Source organism: Balearica regulorum, chromosome 1, assembly GCF_011004875.1.
Source record: "Balearica regulorum gibbericeps isolate bBalReg1 chromosome 1, bBalReg1.pri, whole genome shotgun sequence".
In the NCBI taxonomy this organism is placed as follows: Eukaryota; Metazoa; Chordata; class Aves; order Gruiformes; family Gruidae; genus Balearica; species Balearica regulorum.
Window position 1 is genome coordinate 16,074,384 of NC_046184.1, and position 27,031 is coordinate 16,101,414.

The 27,031-nt window shown below is 38.2% G+C and overlaps 2 protein-coding genes across 2 annotated transcripts in view; one reads left to right on the forward strand and one right to left on the reverse strand.

The window, feature by feature from the left end:
* COG5 (component of oligomeric golgi complex 5) overlaps positions 1 to 27,031 on the reverse strand; it is a 190,224-nt gene that overhangs the window by 158,291 nt on the left and 4,902 nt on the right. The window contains exons 4-6 of the mRNA XM_075741876.1: positions 26,339 to 26,393; positions 26,171 to 26,240; positions 20,810 to 20,930 (exon numbers count right to left, since the gene is read on the reverse strand). Coding sequence (XP_075597991.1) covers positions 20,810 to 20,930; positions 26,171 to 26,240; positions 26,339 to 26,393 — 246 coding nt within the window. The remainder of the gene's footprint in view (positions 1 to 20,809; positions 20,931 to 26,170; positions 26,241 to 26,338; positions 26,394 to 27,031) is intronic.
* The window catches only part of DUS4L (dihydrouridine synthase 4 like), a 117,643-nt gene that overhangs the window by 47,476 nt on the left and 43,136 nt on the right, over positions 1 to 27,031 (forward strand). The window lies entirely within an intron of this gene.

Here is a 27,031-nt window from a genome sequence, read left to right on the forward strand (position 1 = left end):
AATTAAAAAAGAAAGAAAAAGAAAAAAGAAAAAAACCCCAGACATAATAACTGACTAATACGAAAAGCAAAATTGACTTACATCCAATGAGTGTTAAAGAAGAAGGATAGAGAATACAGGTCGAGAGGAAAAGGGCAGAAGGTGAAAGCAACCGTTGTGAGGCAGCTGCGGCCATCAGGACCACAGAAAGGTGGAGGGCAACACACACTTGCCATGGAACGAATGATAACCTTATTTTTTAGATTATAATAAACAAAAACACAAGAATAACTTATCTTTGAATCATCGAGTGCAATATGTGGTTTTACTAAAATTGCTGGGAGGAGAGGGGAGAATGACACGAACAGCAACTCAAGAAAAGGCTTTTGATTTAACAAATTGTACACAGAATAATAGACAAATCAAGAGCGTGCATTATTCTACTACCTCTTTTCCTAAATTATACATTTTACCGAGTACAAAGTACATACAGAGAACATGCATTCCAAGAACAGCTCGGAAAAGAAAATGTTATTAGATGTCTGTTTTCAGTGATAAATTTTAAAAAATGCTATTGAATTTTCTCTCAAATCAGTATTGGTCAGATAACTTCAGTTTCTCTTGATGCTTCAAATGTGTTTCACTACCATGGTATGTTTTCAATTACTGCTTCTTTATCTCAATTTAATTATATTTGTAGAGTAATAGATTGAAGGAAAAATATCATTAGACATCTTTATGTTCTTTCCTAAAATTACACTTCAGTGATTATTATAAACTGAGCTGGAATGGAAGAAATATCTTCCTGTGTATTTACTTTATAGATCTCTGTATCAGCTGTTTTCCTGTTTTACAAAGAAATTCTCACACAATGAAAAGAAATTCAGTTAAAATGAAAAACCAGGATTTACAGTGAAAGTTCTGTGGTAGCTACAGAACCTGAAATTATTAAAACATAGGGGTTTTTTATAGTTTGAATTAATTATATCCTTTGAATATAAGCATTTCTATATCCTCATTCCGATTCCTGACACTGCGCAGCCAGGCAAGCAGGCGGGCAGGCTGACGGCACAAAGCTGTTGGCAAACAGCACGCCCTTGTTTCCTTTCCAAGCTGGGTTTTTTGGAAATACACTTTTGGTTTCTGTTACCCTGCTATGATCTCTAACTTCCTACCCTATCTTGCAACAGTTTAACTTGATACCACATCTGATAAACAAATCAATGTCACTGCTGAAACAACATTATTGCTGTAAAATCTGTCATTCTGGCTATGTCAGACTGTTATTAACAGAGCAATATTAGCACAGCTTTACTTTCAACTGTACTAGGATCTCTCACAATCTGTTGTGAGATTTTACCAAATTAAACTCAATTTAAACTCAATTAGTAGGGGGAAAAAAAGCACAATAACTGATGACAACCTATTGCTGCCCTGTGCCATGGTTTTCTTCCAAATCTTATTTCAAGATATTTTTCATAAATCCCTGTCACAAATAAACAGAGAAGGAAGAAGGGAGAAGTAGGAAAAAAAGACAGCTTCCCACATTAGTAAATTATTATAAATATCAGTGATACTTTGTGCACTAGGTTGTATTTACCAGTGTGACGAAAACATGCATAAGGAAAAAAGCAAATGGGAAAGGAACACTATTTGCAATGACTGTATCATCACAAAACAAGAGGTGAACGTGAGCACTGCTGTTGTAAAACATCACAACAATAATGAGGAAGATCTATCATTCCTACTAACTGCTGTAATAGCTTGTAAGTGAGACCTATCCATGAATGAGAAGGAACAAAACAAAAGATGTGAAAAAAAATCTGTGGGCAAAGCAAAGGTTTTTCACAAAGTTTTGTGGTTCAGTAACAACAACAGTGGCTTTCACAGACTAAATACCTAACCCAAAAGGAACTCTCATGGAAAACTAATTTTTTGTGTTTTGCCAAAATACCATACATCTGCACATACATGGAGTACAATATAGCTAGAATAAGATTTAGCATATGTATTTGTTGCTATTGCAGTCAGTAAGGTATTTCATGAGAGACTTTTTTCCAGATACAATAGATTTTCTAGGAGTATATTTGTACATAACAAAACCAAGAATGTTACTTGAATTATAAATTCATCTTCTGAACAGTTACCAGGCAAACATCAAATCACAAGAAATTTCCGGAGTGAATCACTTCATCTTCTATGTTTAAACAAAAACAAATCTTTAAGTTTAATAATTTTGATCATATGAGGTTACATGGCCATAAATATACAATGGAGCTACAAAGCTCATCTGCAGTCGAACATGGATAAAGCACAAAAAAGTGCACATGAAGATAAGCTAAAGACATCTTTTAGAAGATTAATGTATTCAGAAGCTTCTGACAAACCTTGCCTCAGTTGTACAGCTTACAGAGCAGATTCCAGAACCAGTTCTGGGTTTGTGTGGCAAGGTTTTGGTAGTGGAGGGGGGGGGGGCTACAGGGGTGGCTTCTGCAAGAAGCTGCTAGAAGCTTCCCCCATGTCCAACAGAGCCAATGCCAGCCGGCTCCAAGACGGACCCACTGCTGGCCAAGGCCGAGCCCATCAGCGACAGTGCTAGTGCCTCTGGGATAACAGAGTTAAGAAGGGGGGGAAAATACCACCAAGAGCAATTGCAGCCAGAGAGATGAATGAGAAGATGGGAGAGGAAAAACTCTGCAGACACCAAGGTCAGTGAAGAAGGAGGTGCAGGAGGTGCTCCACGCGCCTGAGCAGAGATTCCCCTGCAGCCCCTGGAGAAGACCACAGTGAGGCAGGCTGTCCCCCTGCAGCACATGGAGGATGATGGCGGAGCAGGCATCCACCTGCAGCCCATGCAGGACTCCACACCGGAACAGGTGGAGGCACCCGAAGGAGGCTGTGACCCTGTGGGAAGCCTGCACTGGAGCAGGTTTACTGGCAGGACTTGTGACCCCATGGGGGACCCACGCTGGAGCAGTCTGTTCCTGAAGGACTGCACCCACACTGGAGCAGTTGTGAAGAACTGCGGCCTGTGGGAAGGACTCACGTTGGAGAAGTTTGTGGAGGACCGTCTTCCGTGGGAGAGACCCCACGCTAGAGCAGTTGGTGAAGAACTGCAGCCTGTGGGAAGGATCCATGTTGAAGTTTGTGGAGGACTGTCTCCCGTGAGGGGGACCCCAGGCTGGAGCAGGGGCAGAGTGTGAGGAGTCCTCCCCCTGAGGAGGAATGAGCAGCAGAGACAAGGTGTGATGAACTGACCACAACCCCCATTCCCCGTCCCCCTGTGCCGCTGGCGGGGAGGAGGCAGAGAAATGGGGAGTGAAGTTGAGGCCAGGAAGAAGGGAGGGGAAGGTGTTCTAAGGCTTGTGGTTTTTTCTCATTACTCTAGTCTGATTTAATTGGTAATAAATTTAATTAATTTCCCCAAGTCAAGTCTGTTTTGCCTGTGATGGTAATTGGTGAGTGATCTCTCCCTGTCCTTATCTCAACCCACAAGCCTTTCATTATATTTTCTCTCCCCTGTGCAGCCAAGGAGGGCAGTGATGGAGCGGCCTTGGTGGGCACCTGGCCTCCAGCCTGGGTCAACCCAGCACAGTGGGAAACTTTTGATTCAGTCACTGAGACTTTGTTACGCCCCAATTTTGTTTCAGTCAAAAACGTCAAGTTTCTACTACATCTTTAGTTTGCAAGTTAGGTCAGCTAAAAATTGGAGGGGGAAAATCTTTGGAATTGTAAACAATCTGTCACAGAAACAGTATGTTCTCAAAATAATAGGATGTTCCTGCTTTTAATGAGGTTAGGTCTTCACATCTTTCCCTGAAATTACATGAAAAGACCTATGAGACCTTGCTGTTCTTCAGCTGAAAAGGGTATACCTTTAAGGTAACAAAGCCAGTAATCAAGATTTGGTGAGCAATGGAAGGTTGGACCTGAATGGTAAACAAATAAAAAGACTGGACTACTTTACTTTTCAAACCATAACTGAGAGGAGTCCATAAAATTCTTGATGAAACTAATATTTGAAAGTTACATATGTGAGTCAGGAGACAAAAACTGCTCCTGTGAAAACAGCCTATTTTTAAATCTGTTTCCTATGTGTAAGAATTAAATCCTACTCTACACTACTCACTACTGTGTAATACATAGAGCACACCTTCACTAATCTTTCAGGCAAGGCAGAAATGACAGTTAGAGGAATGCTGGCTCCCATCCAGGACCTGAACAAAGATTAGACTTCAGTCTTCTTTTCAGAGCTATTTGGTTAGATTTTTTTAACCTGAACTGGCTCACACTTTAATTAGAAATGAACAGGATAAAATTGGTTATTACGTTCAAGATTTGAACAAGCAGTATTTACTTGAGGAATTACAACAAAGTTGTGTACACAATCTCATTTTTCAATTATTTTATACTCCTGAATTTGCCAGGCTTCATTTTCCAGTCCTTAGCTCTTGTCATTTCTTTCTCTGCTAATCAAAGAGCCCTTCTGTGACCCTTTATTTTCTCCCCATGAATGCACTTCTACAGTCTTAATCTTCAAGAAAAAGAGCACATTTAATCTCCTACTGTGACATGTATAATTGCATTTATTCACAAGTATCCACAAAACTACGTTTTTATGTGTACAGCCCAATTCCCCATACCAATTGCAGAAGTACAGATTTGCCTGACAGAGCTGCGTGAATGCTAGAACAGAAACAACATTGGTAAAGCAATCCCAGCACGGATGCAGTCCAATTCCAACACTTCACGGAAATTTTGTACCATATTTTCATATTTGTAAAAATCGAGATCATACTTTTTTTAAAAAAAAAATTTAAAAAGCATGTTATGTGTACCTGTTGAACATTCAAGGTGCCCTGCCCATTCACAGCTGCTTCTCCTCCAGTAGTCTGCCTTAATCTGAGGAGTAAATCCATAGAAAACTACCACCACCTTACTTACCTCTGTCCCTCTCTTCCAGCTCCCCTAGTAACAAAATTATCTACCAAGAATGTAGAGCAACTGTGAGGTGAGGAGAAGATAGCTTATTTAAATACTTAAGGGAACAATATCTTAAGGGAGATTCAAGTCATCTAAATTGTACATTATGCACATAAAATAAATCTATATTGAATCTACACAATTTATTTAATCAAAACACACAAATTTGTTTGACAATACATATTTTCCATAAAAATGTAGTTTACTATTATTAATTCAGCTTTACAGCCCTGAACTCTTCTTTCAAGTTAATTCAACTTCACTGCTATTTTTCTACAGCAGCTTTGTGTCTAACCAACTGTGATTTCAACAGAAATACCCTGTTTCTCCTTCTGAATGTTGGAACAACACAAGTTGGACTTTCCCCTTCCCCATTCAGTAAGGAGTTACAAACAAATGGCTCTGGGAAGTTAGTACATTTGTGTAACATCCTCCTTAGTTATTGCTGGATTACAAGGTATCCCTACTTTATGGAAGAACAAATTAACCTTGCTTCCAAAATTAAAGCAAGAGCATTTACTGAAAAATCCTCCTATTCCAAATCTTTATGAACAATCTGGAAATCTGTATGTTAATAAGATTAAAGACACCATGATAGGTGCCTTTCTGGTTCCTGCCAGCCATGGATTTTTCTGCAATATTTTAAATGTGTGATATCTATACATTTGCAATGCATTCAGTTGTGTTTATACATTATTTTCCCATTGTAGTTGTCTTTGTTTTATCATTACATTAGAACAGGCCTTTAGGCAGGACTACCCTCTTTCCTGATTATCAAAAAGCCAATATTTCACAATCTAATACAGTCTTCTCAGTAAGCTTTCAACTTTCAAGTTTGTCTAAATACGTTTGTCCAAACTACTGAACAGAAAATCCTCTGCATTGGAAAATTAATTCTTTCAAAAATAAAACATTAAACACTGGGTCTTTCTCAGTTTGTCCTATGCATCACAACTTGCCACTCTGGCAACAAGTGACTTCCAAATTCAATGAGTTTGTTTATTATAAGAGAATCCAGAATAATACTTCTCCTTGATGATAATTCCTCTGTTAGAAATTGGTAATTTTTTTTACCACTAGCCATAGAAGACAAATAGTCTAGGCTCCCAACACCATTCTTCCACACACCTCAGAAACATGCTTCCATTTTTCTGGTTTAATTCAGTGGGTTGTGAAAGTCACATCTTTTGGATTTTGTTAGCTGGTTCTCTGATCTATATGGATTTACAGATACTTCTACTGTAACTTCTCATTCTGTTACCCCTAATGAAATTTTCCAAACATGATTTGCTACCACCATTTGATCTTCTGGTGCATGTTCTAATCAAATGCTCACTTCTTTTCCTTGGTGATCACAAGTTACCTGTCCATTTCATCCATTTCTATTCTCTCTCACTCTGACTATTTCTGAATATGACTGTTCAAAAAGAAAAAAAAAACAACTGTTTTCTCAGACACTTACACAACTCTGAAGTGTTATTTCTGAACCAACCATGTTCTTCTTCAGTACAACCACCGGGTTATGCACTAATAAATGCTTCAGTCCCAGCAGAAAGAAAAAGATGAACTGCTTCACGGTGCTATTTCCTTGATCACCAAACAACGGATTTCACCATTCGCCACAGATAAACAAGAGGAAGCACACATCCTCCTGGCTACCCTCAGCCAACTCCCCTAGAAAAAATACGTGCGACATTTCTCCACACCTTCCCATAGGGAAGTGATTATCTATTGAACTCAAACCACTGAGTCTGATAACCTTAGAGATCATTACTGTGGTTCTGGGAGAGCTAGCCTGCAGCTTACTATTGAATTTCCAAGTACGTAAATGCTCAGGAAAGGAAGAGGAGAACAAAGTTATAAATGCCAGTTCTTACTAGAGCTTCAGACAGTCCCTATACAGACCTGCCTGAAATGTTAAATTGCCATTTCCTTGTAGAACCTCCACACAGAGCAGAACAGACGATTGGATCTGCACTATTTCAGATGCATCATTCTAGCTGTAAATGGTGTCAAACTCCAGAATTCCATTTTTCCACACTAGTTGTTAGTATCACTGACTTGTTTGTTTATAATAGGTACTCTGAGTCCCAACTCTTAACTGTTTACTTAAACTTTTATACCTATTGAAATACAGTGAGAATACATCACCATTAGATTTCGAGATGACATCTCTCTGCTTTGCTGATATCCCCGAGTTCACTTATTATTTTAAATTTTGTAATCCAACTTGCTTTTCTCTATATGAACATATAGACATCGGAGCTGATACTTCTTGTTTGTTTATATAACATGTAGAAGATACTACAAATTCTTTCAAGCTCTTGCCAGCTATTCTTACTCTCTACAATGTATTGATTATTTACAAGATGCAAAAGGATAATCTTTCAGAGATTCACAGCTAACCTCTGTCTCTCTTCCCTTCTCTCTCAGCCAAAAATAATTCTTTTAAATTATTTTCTTATCTTCAGTGTGCACCATTTTATCTTTTTTTTTAACGAATACAGACTTTTAAAGTCAGTGCACAAAAAATTACCCAATTCAAAGGCAGACAGGGCTTGCAGATATCTTTGGGTCTTGATAATTTTTGTATGTCACCTGGAAACAGAAACCCATAGCTTTCATTTCTACTTTTAATTATGTAGTGCTATTAAAAAAGAATGATTACCCAGTAACAGAATACTTTGTCTCAAAACACAAAGATGCCTTAAGATCTGTACTACTTACACAATCATAACTGTTTCAAAGCAATTAAGAAGTCAAAAAAACCCTCTGACATTTATCCTGTATTTGGCTAAACACAAACCTTCACAACTACAAGATTATCTATGTTACTGGTTCTTCAAAATCCTTTCATATCTCCGCTCTCATGACACACCCTAGCTAACAAACACAAAAAACCATACTGTTCAAACACTTAAAATGATCAAGGGGTAAGGCAAAAACAAGGTCCAAACATCCTTACCAGCTGGGATACCACCCTTCTGGTGAGGAACAAGTATTCCATAACAGCAAAACAGAAACAGGTTTGCTATAATTCCTCTCTGCTCTATAGGGATACTTTGAGAAGAGAGCAGAAGGGGAAATTTGTAATTAGAGAAACAGAATATAAGTACCGTTTTCAGATTTTAGAGTCACACATTTAAATTCACTAATTGCAAAACAGACAAAAACTGGAAAAAAATCCACCTTATTAGGCCTGGCCCTTACATTTAGGCTCATTAATGAGAAAAGATAGGATACTGTAATTACCAAGACCTTCTTCTACAACTTCCATCTTCCATCACTTCTGTTCTTCATTTCCAGCCAGTTCCTCTTTCAAAATCCCTAACCCCTCTGCTTCAGCCTTACCCAGGTGGGACTACAAACAATATATCCTCTGGCTCTCAAAGCCCCAGACCATCCGATACATTACCAAAGCAGACGGAAAAAAATGTAGTTTCAGTATTTTTAAGAAATAAGAAGTACTGGCTTAATCTCAAACACAGAACTGAATGTACTACCAGGGCAAAAACTATTCATGCCTCATGCACGTGCCAGTACACGAGAGAGTTTAAACGCATATTAACTTATCAGCTGCATGACTGGTGCAGCCACTCTGCTGACCTGACAATAATTCCAGCAGAAAACACTTTTTGGTAGTCCATCACATCCCTCCTCCCCTTCCTTAGTTCTTGCCCACGATCATTTGTTTCCCACTGGAGTCCTCTGAACTGTTAGAAGCAAATAAATAAAAAGCTATCAGACCCCAGATTTTACTCTGTACCTGCTGAAGCCTAGCTCAGTGTAATACTGGCCTACAACCAAAACTTCTATAGATTAGATCATTACAATAATAATCATAACTGATATTAATAATGACATAGTAGCAATCAGAGTAACAGGTGACAAGGAGGTTGAAAGAGCAAAGCTTTCCATAAATGTAAGGAACTAACGGTGTGAACATCTGTAACTGGGAGCAAAAAAGAGCAAAAGATAGAAAATGGTCTTTGATGGGCCTGGAATCAGGATAAAAACTGTTAGAAATACTCCATGTGCTACAGCAAAGGCAACTTGAACACACTGTCATTAACTTCTGGCACAGCCTTGCTAATGGGACATCAATAACATACCTCTCAGGAACAGGTCAACACCTCAAGACAGAAAGCAGAGTACTAAATCAATTTTAAAATACCTGATATACAGCCCTGTGACAAGGTCTATATACTTTGACTAAAATTACCAAATGCTTAATAATACACCAAAATCAAATTCTTCAAGTAGTTATAACTAAAAAACTAATCTCATCAAAACCAGAAAGTGGCTTAATGCTAACATGAAAAAATAGTTTCATAATTCACTCAACATGGCTAATTTGAAACATGTTTATGGTCATTTAAAGGAAATTAGTCATCAAGAAAACTCACCATTACAATTATACCTGGATTAATTTTCTAGAAAATAAAATTTCAAGAGATCAGAATAGTTATGACTTTGGAAAACAGTGACACAGCAATGAAGCTACATTAACAGAAACCAAACTTTTAAAAAACCTGAGGAAATGTAAATTCAGGCCCTACTAACTTAAAGGTTATGCTGAAAAACAAAACTCCAACAGGATAATTTTTTCTTGTATCAATTAAAACTTAGTCTTTTTTCTCGTGTGCCTGTAATTATTCAGTGTCTTCTATTGAAAGTGGGTAGAAAAAGAATGCATGCCAGAGATTAAGTAAAACATACCAACTATTTACATAAAATGCTTTCTATAACATAAAGTTTCCAAACTAGTAATCCTAATCACAGCAAAACACAATTTGATGGTAAAATCTGTATGTTCTGTCTGCCTTGTTCAAAGAGCATAAAGAGGTCTTACACTATTAGTCTCTTACTAATGAAAAAGTGTATTAAGTTTTGCAAGTCATTTTGTTACATGTACATTAATTCAGTATCTTAATGTGAATAGGTCAATTTAATGAACTTGTTACATACGACAAAGATATTTCTTTCTTTACTTCAAAAACCGACAAGAAATAAATTAAAATCCACTGAAGCTCCTTAACTCTGCATAAAAGGTAAAGATGGAATAAAATAAAATAAGATTGCCTAGAACAACATTGTTGTATGCATAATTGAAACAAAGAAAGTAAGTGAGTACAGAAGAGCACAAGGACTAGCTTCTACACTCATTACACAAAATATTTGGTTGTACAGCATAATTCATGAAATAACACGACTCAGCAGAAGCCTGAATAGCTCTTCCTTTAACATTAATTTACAATAAATAGTGACTTTGGGAAACATGAAGCCAGGAACAATACTAAGAAAATAACAAGATCTTCTTAGTAACCAAGAGGATATTTTGTTAGCTCTAACTACCCATACCTTTCATGAACCTCCTTTCCTTGAAAAGACAGATCAACTAATAAAACCAGAATCTTTCTAAACATAGTCAATTGAAGCATTACAAATATGCTTTTTTTTCTTTTTTCTTTATCAGTGTATAAAATAACAACTTCAATTGCCTGTTGTATGAATGTAAGCTGAATGGTTCTATCAACATTATCACATTAAAAATAAAGAATAATTATTTTGCAATATATCTGACTGTCACGGAATGACCAGTATTATGCATGACAAACACAGTATCTGGTATATATAAATTTATTATATATTATACAACTATTTTGTGATTAAGTACACTATTAACCATGTACAGTTAATCACAATATAACTACAGCAACAGGCCATCACTTTCAGTTTTTACCAGAGACGTTGAAAAAAAGCAGTTTGGACAGTGTATTCTATATGGATTTCACATGTGACACTGGCTTCATGTGAAGAACTTCTCATTATTTTAAAATTTTTCATAAGTCTGATTTTGGAAAAATTAAGCTTTTATATAAAAATGAGTTCTCAGTTTCCAAACAGTTCAAGACTCTTTGTTTTAATATTAAATATATATATTATATATAGTGTGTATATATATATTTGTATTATATAATATATATAATACAAATATTAAGGTTTTTAAATTATTTGTATATCTCCTTGACCTTTCTACTAGAGACAGTTTTTTTGGCTTGGAATACTACAAATAAAACTTTGCACAACAACTTTTTGCAAAATCTTCCATTTTATGGTAACAGAGCCTCAGGAAAAACAAAACAAAACAAAACAAACAACAAAAGGAGCAACATGAAATTGAAGAACATGGAGATTTCACATCAACTGCAGAAAGGTACAGCATATTTTAGCCCAAACAATTTCAGTGAGGGTCTGGTAGTGTTACTGCTAACACCACCAGGGACAGAAGAAAAATGTTTTAGCAAGATATTTACACTTACTATGGATGCAGACGTACCACCTGAAGCAGTGGCATTCAAAAATAATGCAGATCGCTCTGAGCCAGTAATGCAATTCAGTCATTCTCAGCAGGAATAATTACCCCAGGCAAAGCATCATGCTAGCATGGCCATGTAATTTCTATTAATCAAATCGGTTCAGTTACCCCTACAGAACAGTGCATTGTGTTACACAGACATATGCTATATTATTTTAGAGAACACTAGGTCTTGCACAAGGCAGTAAATTGTACTGCATCTAAATCCCTAAGCACAAGTGCCATGAAAACTTTTCCCTCCAGACTGATGTGTGTGGATACTTATGAAAGACTGCACGCAGCAATATTAGTATCAACAAATCTGTCTGCTCTGTATACTAGCAGTGAAAGACCTCACTGACATGACAGTAACTGAGTCCTTCCTCACTTTAATTGCAGTTTGAGTCAACAAAAGATCTGGCTTGGCAATCATACAGTCTAAATTTCTGCTTGGAATAGAAAAAAAATTAAGTTAATCCTTGAATATGATATGGGAAGAAGGCAGCAGTGGACAATAGCTACCATCATATCTATGGCAGGTGCTCATACAAATATCATTGCAAATTTAGTAATACTTGTGTACAGATACATATCACATTTAATGTTACTTCAAAAACTGGAGCAGTTGAAATAGTTTCTATGCAACAATATTTAACCTTAAGGACAAATATTACAATCAGCCAATCTGCAATCACTTCAGAATAAGTCTGTCTGGTTTAGTCAGATTATTTATACTGTTTTAATAGTCAATTAATAAGGCATACTGTGGAAACAACAGGTTCAGATAATTCCAACTTGCAATAGATATGGATGAGATAATCAGTACAAAACAAACAAGTATGAACACTTACTACTAAAATGAGTTATTTAACTTTTCAACGAATTAGAACTGTTGTTCCCTGAATACTGACTAGTAGTGCTTAGCATTTTGATAACACCAAACAATATTCATCATTGTTCCCAAGTATTAATCGTGACCAGCAGGTCGAGGGAGGTGATCCTGCCCCTCTACTCTGCTCTGGTGAGACCCCACCTGGAGTACTGCGTCCAGCTCTGGGGGCCCCAACATAAGAAGGACATGGACCTGTTGGAGTGAGTCCAGAGGAGGGCCACAAAGCTGATCAGAGGGCTGGAGCACCTCTGCTATGAGGACAGGCTGAGAGAGTTGGGATTGTTCAGCCTGGAGAAAAGAAGGCTCTGGGGAGACCTCAGAGCAGCCTTCCAGTGCCTGAAGGGGCCTGCAGGAAAGCTGGAGAGGGACTGTTTACAAGGGCATGGAGTGACAGGACAAGGGGTAATGGGTTTAAACTAAAAGAAGGTAGATTTAGACTCGACATAAGGAACCTTTTTTTTTTTACTATGAGGGTGGTGAGACACTGGAACAGGTTGCCCAGAGAAGTTGTGGATGCCCTCTCCCTGGAAGTGTTCACGACCAGGTTGGATGGGGCTTTGGGCAACCTGGTCTAGTTGAAGATGTCCCTGCTCATTGCAGGGGGGGCTGGACTAGATGACCTTTAAAGGTCCCTTCCAACCCAAACTATTCTATGATTAAAAACTTACAGGAGTAAATTAACATCTTTCTTAAAAAAAGTTGGGTCACTGAAAAATGGGTAGCTTGCCTTCTGTCCTGGCAAAGGGAAAAAAAAAATTATATTCACATAGTCAGTACCACCTTCCTTCTGCTCACTGCATTCTCCTAGAGAATACTGACATAACAGTTTTGAGGGTCAATTTTTGCAGCACTCCAGTAACACGATGAACTGTGTGAAATTAACTTGAATGTCAGTCACACAGTGAGTAACCAGAAGAGAAGTAATTGTGTCAGAAGGGTGAGCTGAAGGCCTTGGAGGAGATTTATCTACTATTTCATCTGAAGGAGCGATAAGAAGAGGGTGAACTAAAGTGATGGCACGAATTTTTCAGTCACACTGTCCTGATATTCCAAGAGGTATCTGAGCACAGTGCCCAACAAACCAACTTTTACATCAAGTAGTCCAATTTATAAAAAAAAAAATATTCAAAAAACCCAAACCCAAAACTTCCCTATAGTGTATTTTCTGTTAACAGAGTTGATGGGGGGAGCATCTCTGAGAGAAACAACGGACTGGTAGCAGGTAACCTTATTCAGTCCTCCTGCTTCAACGCAAAACCACCTGTATGTGAACTAGTCCTGACACATGCTTTGTCTAAACTGCTTTTAAAACAAGCTTCAAATACTGACTTCACAACTCTCCTGAAATTACTATTACTGGCAGAAACCTCTCCTAACATTTTAGATAAAAATGTTCTTTGCTTCATTTAGGATCCATTATTTACTGTTTTGATCACAGTGGATATGGAGAGCCATTTACTCCCTTCTCATTTGAAAAACTTTTATTTATCTGAAGAATGCTACTCTGCCTCTCAGACTCCTGTTCTCCAAACCAAAGAGCCACACACTTTTAGTTCCTCCGCCCACTGCCCATCCTCAAGACCTTCAGCCATCATTACTGCTGTACTTAAGACTTTCTCCAATTAACCTACATCTTCCTTGAATGAGGTGCCTCAGAAGGGACTTGATACTCCAGCCGAAGCAGGAACAAAAGATTTGTTTCAAGTGCTTTGCACACAACACCCTTCCTTATAAAAAGCAATACAAATTTCACTGCCAACAATGTCACACTGCTACGAAACCAATGAACAAGTGGCTTGCACTCAGTTTGTGAGGAACTATCAAGCCTCTCTGCAGAACTGTTGTCCACACAGTCATTTCTCCTATTCCTGCTGTTAACTACAACTATTTATTGCTAGGACTTTGCACTTGTCTGGAAGAGAAATTAAATCCGTTCCACTAAGACGTATCTCCAATTTGCTAAGAATATTCTTCATTCTAATCCTGTTTCCCAACATACTTTCCATTCTTCTCTGCTTGATTATTACTTGTAAATTTAATAAGGATATACCATATTACATCACTCAAATCATTAATGAAAACATGAGCCAGCTACAGAACACATTTCAACAAAACTCCACCTGATATATTGCTGGGCAACAGTGAACAACTGATGACAACTTCTGGGGTACGGCCTTCTCAGAACTTTTGCACTCATTGCACAACATTTTCATCTGGATTATATTGCTGATCCTACTAGTGTGACAAGGTGTCAAATCAAATTATAAGACAGTCATTGATCTCTCTAGTTCTAAGACCCAAGAAAAAAAATGTGGTTGGTTAAACAGGATTCATTCTGATAAATCTATGATGTGGCCTACTATTTAAAAGCATTTTTATATTCCAGACTCCTACAAATAGTTTATTTGTTCTGGAGTTCCTTTGCTTAAGGAAGTCAAGTTAGTTAGAGTTGTCTAAATAAAATGGGAACCAATGAGTTGTATTTTCAATAAAGTAAGCTCTCCCATCTTCTGGAATCTCATCTCTCTTCTGAGGAGTTCCCAAAGATAACCACTAAGAACAATGAGATTACTCTGAAAAGCAGTTGAGATACATTAGGATGAATATACATATTGTTTTATTTGGGTTTATAAATATTTATATAAATATGCATACAAAGGAACACACTCTCCTTTCTATGGAATAGGTCCATGTTTTAACAGCAACAGAGAAAAAGAAGAAAAAATAGACTTCTTAGGTTTATGTGTTGGGTTTGCGTGGCAAGGTTTTGGTAGCAGGGGGGCTACAGGGGTGGCTTCTGTGAGAAGCTGCTAGAAGCTTCCCCTGTGTCTGATAGAGCCAATGCCAGCCGGCTCCAAGACAGACCCACCACTGGCCAAGGCCAAGCCAATCAGCGCCTCTGTGATAACATATTTAAGAAAGAGAAAAACAGTTAGAGGGAGCTTTTGCAGCTGGAGAGAGATGTAAGAAACTCTGCAGACACCAAGGTCAGTGCAGAAGGAGGGGGAGGAGGTGCTCCAGGCGCTGGAGCAGAGATCCCCCTGCAGCCCGTGGTGAAGACCATGGTGAAGCAGGCTGTCCCCCTGCAGCCCATGGAGGGAGGATGAGGGGGTGTAGCGATTCCACCTGCAGCCCGTGGAGGACCCCACGCTGGAGCAGGTGGAGACACCTGAAGGAGGCTGTGACCCCATGGGAAGCCCACGCTGGAGCAAGCTCCTGGCAGGACCTGTGGACCCGTGGAGAGAGGAGCCCACGCCAGAGCAGGTTTGCTGACAGGGCTTGTGACCCCGTGGGGGACCCACGCTGGAGCAGTTTGCTCCTGAAGGTCTGCACCCCATGGAAGAGACCCACGCTGGAGCAGTTCATGAAGGACTGTAGCCCGTGGGAGAGACGCACATTGGAGAAGTTGGTGGAGGACTGTCTCCCGTGAGAGGGACCCCACGCTGGAGCAGGGGAACGATGAGAGGAGTCCTCCCCCTGAGGAGGAAGAAGTGGCAGAAACACCATGTGATGAACTAACCGTAACCCCCACTCCCCGTCCCCCTGTGCCGCTGAGGGGGGCGGAGGTTGAAGCCGGGAGTGAAGTTGAGCCCGGGAAGATGGGAGGGGTGGGGGGAGGTGTTTTAAGATTTGGTTTTATTTCTCATTCTTCTACTCTGTTTTGCTTAGTAATAAATAAGATGAATTCCCTCTCTAAGTTCGGTCTGTTCTGCTCGTGACGATAATTAGTGAGTGATCTCTCCCTGTCCTTATCTCGACCCACGGGCTTTTCGTTGTACTTTTTCTCCCCTGTCTAATGAAGGAGGGGAGTGATAGAGCGGCTCTGGTGGGCACCTGGCCCTCAGCCAGGGTCAACCCACCACAGTTTAAAATATTTGAAAAGATTTTGCTCTATTTAATATCATAAGTAATTTCAAAGATGGGGAAAACACAGACCATGTGACATTACTACAACACATAGCTACAAGAACTAAGTGTAAAAATAAACAGTGAATTTTCACAAAGAAATTTAATTCTCTCCTTCTATCAAGCACTATTTTGTATACTGTACGACACAAACTGGGTAACGAGATGTAACACTATAGATAACTTCACAATCTTTACAATGGTGTTCCCTTTCAGTAGAAACTCCAGGGTACTACATGTAGCAGAAATCCTGGAAAAGCACACTGAAGCAGAGAAACGTCAATACTGGACGAGACAAGGTCCCACCAATGCAACCCCCATTGAGGCAGGCAGACAAGAGGTCATTTTCCTCCTCCCGTTTTCTCCAATTGTTATTCTAACAGACATATTGGCTATAGCCAGGCTTTATCTTGTGAAAATGATATCATGACACATCTTGTTTACCTTAGAAAGGCGCTAAGTCCAATTTTTTTACTAGCTTCCACAAGAGATTTTTTTCAGGCCCAAGATCACGGTCACTTTTGTGTAGATGTCCCTAGTTCTGGAGTGCACTTTAGAAAACAGGGCTACCAACGCCTACACGAGGCCTGCTACAAAGGCCTTCCAAGCACAGCCAAAGAACTTCTTTCAAATTTCACCAAGTATCATGCATATCCTCACTAGTTTCAGTTTTCTCTGTCCAAGCTACACTGCTTTACAAGTATCATCAAAATTGAGCTTTATTTCTTTGAATTTCCCTTGAGTCTTCTACTGGCACGTTAAGGCTAAATAACTGCCATGTGTAAGCTTTGCTCCCTCAAAGAACACGATGCGTACGTAGGGTTTTCTCCATTTTAGCTGGACTTCCGTAACTGACAATATTTTGCCTTTTCTCTCAAATTATCTAGATTTAAAGCAAGGTCATAGTCTCATCTTCCTGCAGCCTCTCTTCCCTAAGTTACATGGAAGGTAGTACCATCCTGGAGCAACTTCTGTATTGAAGACACCCAAAACCGTACTTCAACAAACTCCTTCCCCTTCATTTTACAGCTGCACAGCTTAGTCACAGACTAACTCTGAGTTTACAAAAGAGCAAAATTCTGGCTGCTGTGAGAGCCTGCCTACAAGTATTATACGCTCACAAGGTCATTCAAGCACATAAATTCATTTGCTGTGAAATAAATTATAAGCATATAGAGAGACTAGGAGTTTATTATAATCAAAAGAAGTCTAGATATTTATATGAATAATGATGACATCAGTTATAGGTATTTAACAAGTGAAAGATATAAATCCTTTGTTGTCCACAGCTAGCTCTGTAACTGATAGATGAAATTAACAACGTGTCCAGAGTCAAGCTAGCCATTCGCTGCATGACTAAGAATTTTTTCATCTTCAGCTGATCAGTTACTGGCCACTGTTACTGACAGAAATTTCTGCATACCCACAAAGAGGACAGTATATTTTTTAATACCCACAGAATTTCTTCTGTGAAAGGAAACTGTATATAGGGTACCATTTTCTTGTCTCATTCTATTGTTCAAACTGGATTAGAAATGTTTCTTTTTCACTTTATAAAATATTTGTATTAAAATATCACCAGGAAGCATAGTCAGGGCACATAATTCACTGCATTAGGCACTGTGTGACATCTGAATATGCCACTTGCTTTACCTATCATAAGCTGAATTGGATTCCTATCCATACGCTGAATTGGATTATACAATATGAAGAATCATCACCAGAGAAGCAGCTAACAGCTTATTCAACGCATTACCACAGCTCTGTTTCTACTTTGCGGGAGAACCCAAAGAAGTGTGTTGGGAGGGAAGAGTTGAAAAAGAAAGCTGAAGAAAGTTTGGGGGGTTTATATACATATACACATATATCACATCTAATCTCTAAAAATTACATAGGGAATTCGGTTTTTCTTCTTAGTGTGCCAAAGCGGCAAGTTAACTTCAAAGAATGTGAAAAGTCCAACACTGAGGAATTTTAGATCTACTTTAGCTTTAAGGAGAGTGCCCAATGAAAATATTACCAAATGTTTTCAGAATAAAGTTCCTAAAATCATCCACTGAAGCTGGAGATCTGCAGACTACTAGCTATTGTTTCTTGCAGTTCCTCTGATTGACCCATATTTCTATCTAATTCCAAGATTTTGTATTTTTATAATCTGTTTTCTCATCACTGCAAAATAAACTTCCAAAACACATCTAAGTAAAAGCTGTAAGTGAACTAACATAGATTTGCTGAAGAAATATATGTTGAATACATATACCTAAACAGGCACACACACACTTGTGTCCCCCAAACATACACAGAGTATAGCAGTACATAAAAATAAATGGCCAGTCATCCCAAGATTCCACACAGAATAACCTATAAGCAATAAAAGGTATATTATACCATAGAAAGTGCAAAGCTTTTGCGGTAATATCACAGTGTGCTGGTTTCAACACAGCAGAAATTATATTGCACCACACATACAACAGAAAGGTAACAAACAATGGGAAGAATTTTTCCCTGAAAGAGAGTCGAAAGAGATATTCAGAAATATATGGCTAAAAACACAAATTACTATTAATCTTGGCCATGATCCCCAACTCAAGTGCACGCCTCCATGATGCAGAGCTCCCTATCCAATACCAGCCTTTCACATCACTCACGTCTACCACCTATTTACTACCATCAGATGTCGTAGTGTCTCCCAAGTCCTCCCAAAGCTTTCGTATCTCACCACCAAACAACCAGTGCCCGGTGTCTGTTCCCCATGTCTCCCACCCTCCCGACGCCACAGAGCACTACATCACCGTTCCCACCTTTCTGAAGCACAGCATTTCCACAACCTCACCCCAGGTCACCACAGCCTGACTGCTCTCCTGCTCCACGCCACTATCACGTCCCCCTTCCAGATCTCACACACATCCCAACACTTTCCAAAACCAGAAGCACAGCATGGTGCTTCCCCAGCCATACCCCAAAATCCAGCCTCCCTGCAACACATCACCTTCCCACTGTCTCCCACTGTGGTAGCCTGAACCATGCCGACTCAGTGGAGTGTTCCCATCCACTCGGGTGCTGGGCGTCGTGGCCAGCTGGGAGGCAATAAGAATTCAGACCAGCCAAGGTGGGCAGTGGAGGAGAACAGATAGCCAAAAGAAGAGGGAGGGATGCAGATGAAGAGGTAAGAGAAAAGAAAGGAAAAGAGAAGGAGAGAAAAATGACAGCAGACAAGGGATTTTACCCGACCACAAACCATCCAGAATTAAGGATTAATTAAGGATTAAATTAAGGACCACAGGCCTTTGATCCCCCCCACTATGGACTGTAGGATGAAACTCAAAAGAGCTTCCTATGGGGAAATGTTTCCCTTCATCTTTAACAATAATAAATACTTACACTTTTCTAAGCTTCAGGAAAAGACCAAGTATTTGAAAACAAGAAACTCAAAAGATTGTGACACTTCAACAGAAGAAAGTGGAAGTTCTTTTTTAAAATGTTGAAAGAAAAAAAAAAAAAAGAGAAAGAAGAGCAATAAAAGGCATTTTATTTAAAAGAAAGAAATCCAAAAAACTACGCAAGATAAATATCTCAGATTTTACCACAAAATTGTACTAATTATTTAAATAGGATCTAGCATTCAGATTAATCCCACAAGACTTATAATTCAGGTAGTTAAAAAACAATATTACTTTATATATCCTGAAGATGTCAGAGGAGACCAAAATGGAAAGAAAATTAAAAATTAGAAAAAATAGAAAATTAGAAAAAAATATTCTAGCTTAGAATGCTACAATTGCTTAAGTGCTTCAGTCAAACTGATATACTAAATAAATACAAAAACTTTCCATTTGCAACACAGCATCTGCTAATTATAAGACTAAGTCATTGTCTAATAATTTTTTGATTACATAGTATAAAACGAGCAGTAGTGACAAATACGCACAATAAACCTCAGGATGATTCTGACTGTTTGATAGTTCAGCCCTCCCACAACCTATTTTTGGAAGCCAAAATTTGAATACCATTAAACCAAAGGAGAAACAGCTGGCAAGATACCATATACAACACCAACAACTGATCTGCAGGGCTAACAGCATGCTCCTCACTGCATCCTGCAGCACAGAGTGGAAGTACACAAGCTAGCTCAAGTACAGAAAACAACCTAGCAACATAATGTGAGCTTCGTGAGAAATATTTCATCATTCTTTCTAGAAGCCAACAAAAGACAGGGTAAATTAGTCACTATTGCAGCAGAATGCTTCTGAATTAGGTTAGGTATCTGTATATTATATGGCTTTCATAAAGGTCACAGGGCCAATAATTCTCTTTTAGGGCATAAACTGTAATTCAAACTATGCCTTATTGTAGTGCAATGTCTTCCAAAAGCTAAATATCTAGCTGCTGTCTCTGAAAGCATTTTACACAAATACAAACCAATAAGAAATTAATTGCTTCGCAAAAACATTGTTGCCCAAAAGAACACGTTATTACCATAGAATTTTCGTGTTATTAAATACCTTTATCTACAGAAGTCATATGAAAAAGCTGAAGGTACTAATGAGTTCTGTCCATACCATTTCTCAAGTAGGAAGCAGACAGTAAGAACTACAGTAAAAAGTTTTGGGGGTTACTTTAAGTCAAAGACTAGTGTGAGTCATACGAGCGCAAGCTAAAAATGCCTCTACAAGTAACTAAGAAGGACTCACCAAGTTCATTGAGACTCTGGGCAGCTTTTGTTATCTCTCTGCTTCCTCCTTGCAGTTGTCCTTGAAGTCTCTTACTGAGATACAAGATGCGTATTATCCTCCGCAGCAAGTCACAGGCAGCCTGCAGAGAAATCATAGCATTAGGGGATATTATCAGTACATTATGATCACATAATATTAGGCCTCAAATACAGAAATACTTTAACCAAAAAAGGAAATATGAACATGAATAAAACCAAGGAACTTTAGAACACTGAAATCCCTTTGTTCAGGATTTTCTTAACATGGTTTTATGCAATATAGACCAATACTTCCAAAAGATGGTAATTATATTCCCAGGGCTACTGAGATTATGCTGTCATTACTATTAAAAAAAAAATAAAGGAAACTCAGAACCCTATGACAGAGACATGGTTCACTTTCTAACTAGAAGTGAGCCTTATTTTACATTGTGCATCTATTCTCAATATTCCTCCCCTCTGTAAGCTTTAGTAAAATTAAGAAGTTGGCCTTGCCAATCAAAGACTGATCCAAAATAAGCAAAATGGCAGAACTTACTTCAGAGGACAATAGAACTTAAAGGCTAAATAGTTACTACAGATACTGACTGTTATGGTAGGAATATATGTAAAAACTGATTTTCGGCAAAACTTTCATAAGGTCAGTCACCTTCATTCACCCAACTGTTAGTTCACATCCTTTCATAGGTTTAATAAAATATACGGCATTCTTGGCTAAAACTTAAGAAGATGGGTGCACATGTAAATTTTCAGGAAACATATTTGTGTATGTTTTTGTCAGCACCAATTTAGAAAAAAGGCATTGTTGACAGCAGAATCAACCGTAACAGTTTCATAACATTTCACTCAACCAATATCTTGAAACAGGTTTTCTCCTTTTACACAGAAAATAAGAGAGACAGAGAAACAGTAAGAGTTACATTGAGTGTAGAGTTTCTCTGAGGCTGGATTGGGTCAGTGGGACTAGGAGGTACATGCAATGGGAACAGCAACATTCTGGAGTGGGTAACAGCTAAACTAGAATTCAGAAATGCAATTCAGGGGAATGTAAAAAAGTATGTGGATTCCAGTACATTCACAGGTACAGTCCAACATTTGCAATCAGATTAACAAGGGAGCTGAATGAGAAATTTGGAATGAGGAAGACAGTTGGTTCTGAGTATTTTCCCTGGTACTGAAGACAAAGCCTCCTGAAATATTTATCTTATGGATATCAAAATTAAATTAAAATGACTTTAAAAAATATTTAGTATCTTACAGACTTTGAACCCCTTTTTTAGACTCAAGTTAATGCCTTGAAAACTAACGTTACAGTGCGTATATGAAAACATACACAAGTGAGTCATTTCAATCAATATTCAGTCGACTGTACAACTTGTAAGTCTCTTCCCTATGCCAGCACAAGGCAATCAAAACACAAATATTTATCATTTAATTTTATTAAACATCTAGACAGAAGAAAAAGGAAAAATTGGAAAAAGCCCCACAGAGGCAAATCACTGAAAGCACAACTACTCTCACCGCTTTTGGCTCTCTATCACACAGTCTGAAGTGCAAGTTTCCTAAGCATTCTACAACAACTTAACCACATGATTTCTATTACCATTAGTAAGAACCAAGTGGGGCTTATCCTACTTTGAGAGATTAACGTATTAGTTTTTATTAATTCATTTCTTTAATTAGAAAAATCTTGATCCACATATCACTTTCATATCTGTGAACTAAATTTCTGCAAGATGAATCAAAAATAACTTTTTATATAGTGCACTGTGCTTCACCAAATAAGAGGGCATAGTATTACTACTTTGCTTTCAAATTTAATTACTCTGTAATCCAATTGTGTATCTCTGGCTAATGTTTTTCCCTAGGAATTCAAATTCAGTAATCTTCTGACCCTCTTTTACTTTACATGCCAAAAGATTATTTCTTTTTCATTTGGTTGTTGCTCATTATCTCCTACCCCATGAAACAACCTTTTAAAAGGACTATCACATTGACTAAGAGATGGGAAAGTTACATTTAGATACAAGAGCAAAAACATTTTTAAATTCTGGCCCTGTGAATTAGGAGGAGGAGAAAAATCCAAAGACACTGAAGATGGACTCCTAAATTCACAGTGATTGCTATTGCATTGTGCCCTTGACAAAGATTCTGTTTCATCCAAGTACTTCCATTTACATGAGCTGTTCAACTTAAAAAACTCCCAGTCACTGTAAAATAATGCAGTATATGAGAACCATGTAATGGAAATAAAAACTACTATCTAATAGTGGAGTTGTTCACAGATGCTAGATCCTCTAACCTGACCACCTGTGTAACAGAAGTCTGAATTAATTCAGGAAACATTCCCTTCCTGAGTTGATATAGTATGCTTTTCTAAAGGATATGCTTTCATCCAAGAAGGAATTAATTCCACTGTTCAAGTAAGAATTCATTTGGAAAAGGCCAGTGGCCTGAGTTAGTCCCAGTGTTTTTTTGTAAAATTAAAAATAAAACCTGATTTTTCTCGAGATTACATGTTAGTTATCTCCTGAAACTTAAAGGAGCATATCAACATAACACACATTATTGCTACAATTCGAGCAATCAAAAAGCCTCTTGCAATTAATCTCATGTTAATTTTAAGAAATGATTAAAGAAAACTTAATTATAAAGAGAGGACCACTTGAAAATGTGCCAGTGTGTAACTCATATATGCAATTGCATATTTCTGCCAGATCATAATGTAATTGAATGTCTCTATAACAGAACCCTGAAGAAAGATGAGACAGTCCACTATCTTCAGACTACATTTACTATTTAGTTACAGTAGTACCAGGATGAAATCTGCTACCTTTGAATATATTAAAGAGAGACTAATTTTAAAATACAGAATTATTATTTTTTAAAGAGTTTTAAAAATTTGGCTACTATAAAGATTTTTAAACACTAAGATATCTGAAATTAAGAGAACATGTAGAAACACATGGTTAAATAGAGCTGCACAGAAAATAACCCTCCGAAGGACAAACTCTCTGTCTACATATTTCAGCTGTTAACTATTCCCATTTAGCTTGTGATCTACTATGGAGAGACTCAGAAGAGCACAGTATGATTTAAAGTAGGAAGTAAGCTTTGTGAGTCTGCTGCTCCCTTGAGATGCCATGAAGCTCTAAGAGCAGAGCAAGACAGAATATACACAAGCACACAGATGAGGTTTAGAATTCAGGACTACATTTGAAGTTTGACAATAAATTTGCAGTGAGAATGTTTATGAAAAAGCCAGGCTATATTAAAAACAATTAAGGATGGCAAAATCCAGCTTTATGCAAGCCAAATATTCCTTCAGTTTGTGAGCAGTCCCACAGCAATCAACGGAGAAGCACTAAAATAATACCATCATGAGTATAAGAGGCCCTTAAATACCACAGTTCAGCAAAACACACCTGCCAACTCCACAGATTTTGACAGAGAGCAACCTCTTTTATCAGTCATCTAGTTTTTTCTACTTATTCTACCACTTGTACATCAACTGATGAAATTAGCAAGTTTGAAAGTGCCCCATGCCACGAGTCTCACATTTGGGAGCAATTTCATGTCATAAGCCCTGCCACCACCAGGAAGTGAATTGTTTGGGGTGCTGTTGCCCTTCCTTCCTGAACAAACAAGACAGCCAGGGAAAGAGACACCACAGCAGTGCAGGAGGGTCGAGATTTCAAAGGCCTATTGACTCAACTCTCCACAAGTCCAGCTTGATCTCATAATTCAGGTGTCCTGACCCTCAACTCCTCCCAGCAGTGTAGTGCCACATAAACCACTTGTTAGGTATCTGCCAAGAGAAGAAGGGACAGCAGCTCTCGTGCTGAGGATGCACTCCCACTGGCAGAGAAGCTGGAGTCGTCGTTTCTGTTTTTACACTGAAGTAAGTAAGTGGATTTGGATGCTAGGAAGGGTATCCTAGCAGGCTCCCCTTACCCTGCACCTCTTTTTTCTTACTTATAGCCAAGAAAAGCCAGACAATACAAATTCCTTGGCACAGGCTGAGTAATGCTGACGCTGGAAGCATGCTGCTTTCACACCATAGGAAAATCCATGTAACTCTGCTACAGCAAAGAGGAAACAAAGAGCACCCAAGAAACATTTCCAAAGTTCAGGGACTCATTCTTCTGAGACATCCTTATGAAATTTGACTTTGTGAAAGGTCAGGGCAGAAATGATCTTCATCTTTAGCCTCAAATTCCCACAACCCTTTCCACAGTTGCAACATACATCAGAGAACAAAAAAATCTGCACCTAACCTGCCACATGGAAGTAAAGGAAGTTTTGCCCAGTGGCATAAACAGTAACAGCTGGACCTAAAAAGAACACGAGAAGCAGCTGAACAAATTGGCTGAACAGAGTGTTAAGAGCTTCCTGCTGAACTTCGCTACTATTGAAAGTAATGTAGAAAATAGTAGTTCAGATGAGAGACTAAGGCACCAGCCCCAAGACTAGAAACTGCATGAGTTTGTGGCTCCACCTACTCTACTGTACAACAGCGGTCACCCGCAGATGGCAAGCTCCTTGAGTGTATATCCACAGCTCAAATTTCATCTACTAGAAGTTTCTAGTTCTGCAAAGCCAAGGTAAACTTGCAAAGACAAACAGTTCAAACAACAACTCATTAAACACTTGTGGATTTGGAGTTCTGTTGCTTTTCAAACCATAAACTGAACAGAATACAGCTACGTGACTCTGAAGATCTATGGAATAGTTTTCAACTATTACAAAACAAACAATGGAAGTATTTGATACTTACCTCGCCATCATTGTGATAAGCTCTCTCCCACTGCTATCCTCTATGAGAGATCTACATTCTCCTGTAGACTCCATTTATATTCAAAAAAACAGGGACAACTACGTACCTGGGCTTATAAAACTACAGAACCACAACTGGCTCCATAAGTTGCATCCTGACTATTTTGAAAGATTTCCTTCCCAAACTCTTTACTAAACTGCAGCTAGGCATGCATTAACTTAGGGGAGGAAAGTATCTTCTACACAATGGCACCACAACATTAAATAGCAAAATTACACAAACAGTAATGAGAATTTAATTAATCTGTACTCAGATAACCCTTCTCTCTTCCCTCCATTTCTACAAAACCTCACTTAACTAGTGCAAACATCAGTTTCCTACATTGCAATATGAAGCACTTCTCTGTAGCTCACAAAGAGACACACAAATACTGATTTTTCATTGAGAAATACTGACAATGAACTACAGGCTACAGGAGTACGAAAATTCCACCCATGTCTGGCAACTGGGAAATAATACATATTCAAAAAGGTTTTTTTAAAACACATTTTTAATACAACTTACTTGAAGTTTTGCTAGCTGAGCTGTGCGAGACACTATTTTGTTGTAGGGGTCAACAATTTTGACTCTAATTCTAAAAATAAGAAGAGAAATTTATTTATAACAGTATTAAAAAAATAACATGATAGAACAATTAAGAATTTATACTTTTTTGCATAATGAATGGCATACCTATCAACAGTACTTTGTAGAGCACCAATTCTAGTCTGCATCATTTGGAGGACACCTGCAAAATAAAGCAGATTTTTTACATGGAACACTTGTCAATTATAAAAAGAACTATTCTTCAAATCACAGTAACTACTGCAGACTACTTTACCAAAAAAACCCAGTTTCCCCCTTTACAACAAAGCATTCAAACAGATTGAAATTAATAAAACACAGCGTATTTGGAAATAAACTGAGCAAGTAATAGGTCACTTACTGAATGATATGGAAAATCTATTGGTAGAGAACACAGACCTACAGAGAAATATCACTCTAAAGTCCATCATATGTTAAGTTTCAAATAATATTTAGAGTATGTTGCTTTCGAAGAGAATGATGATCAGGACTGCTGTTCAAAGGCATATAACCTGGTACAAATGCCTGAACATGATATACAAAAATGGCACAACCGATTTAACTTTATTTGTTTAACATAGTGACTAGACAATTCAGAGAAATCAACAGACAAAATAGGACTGAGAAGATGACCAATTCTATTTCAAGGTTTTCTTCCTCTGCATAAGCATCTTTAGCAAAAAAGTAACGTAACAATGTCATTGTGAGATCATCTAATTTAGATTAAAAACAGAGCTAACTACCCTAATCGTGTTTGTTCCAGATTCATTTGGCAAAGCAGGACAAAGAAAGCCCACAAGC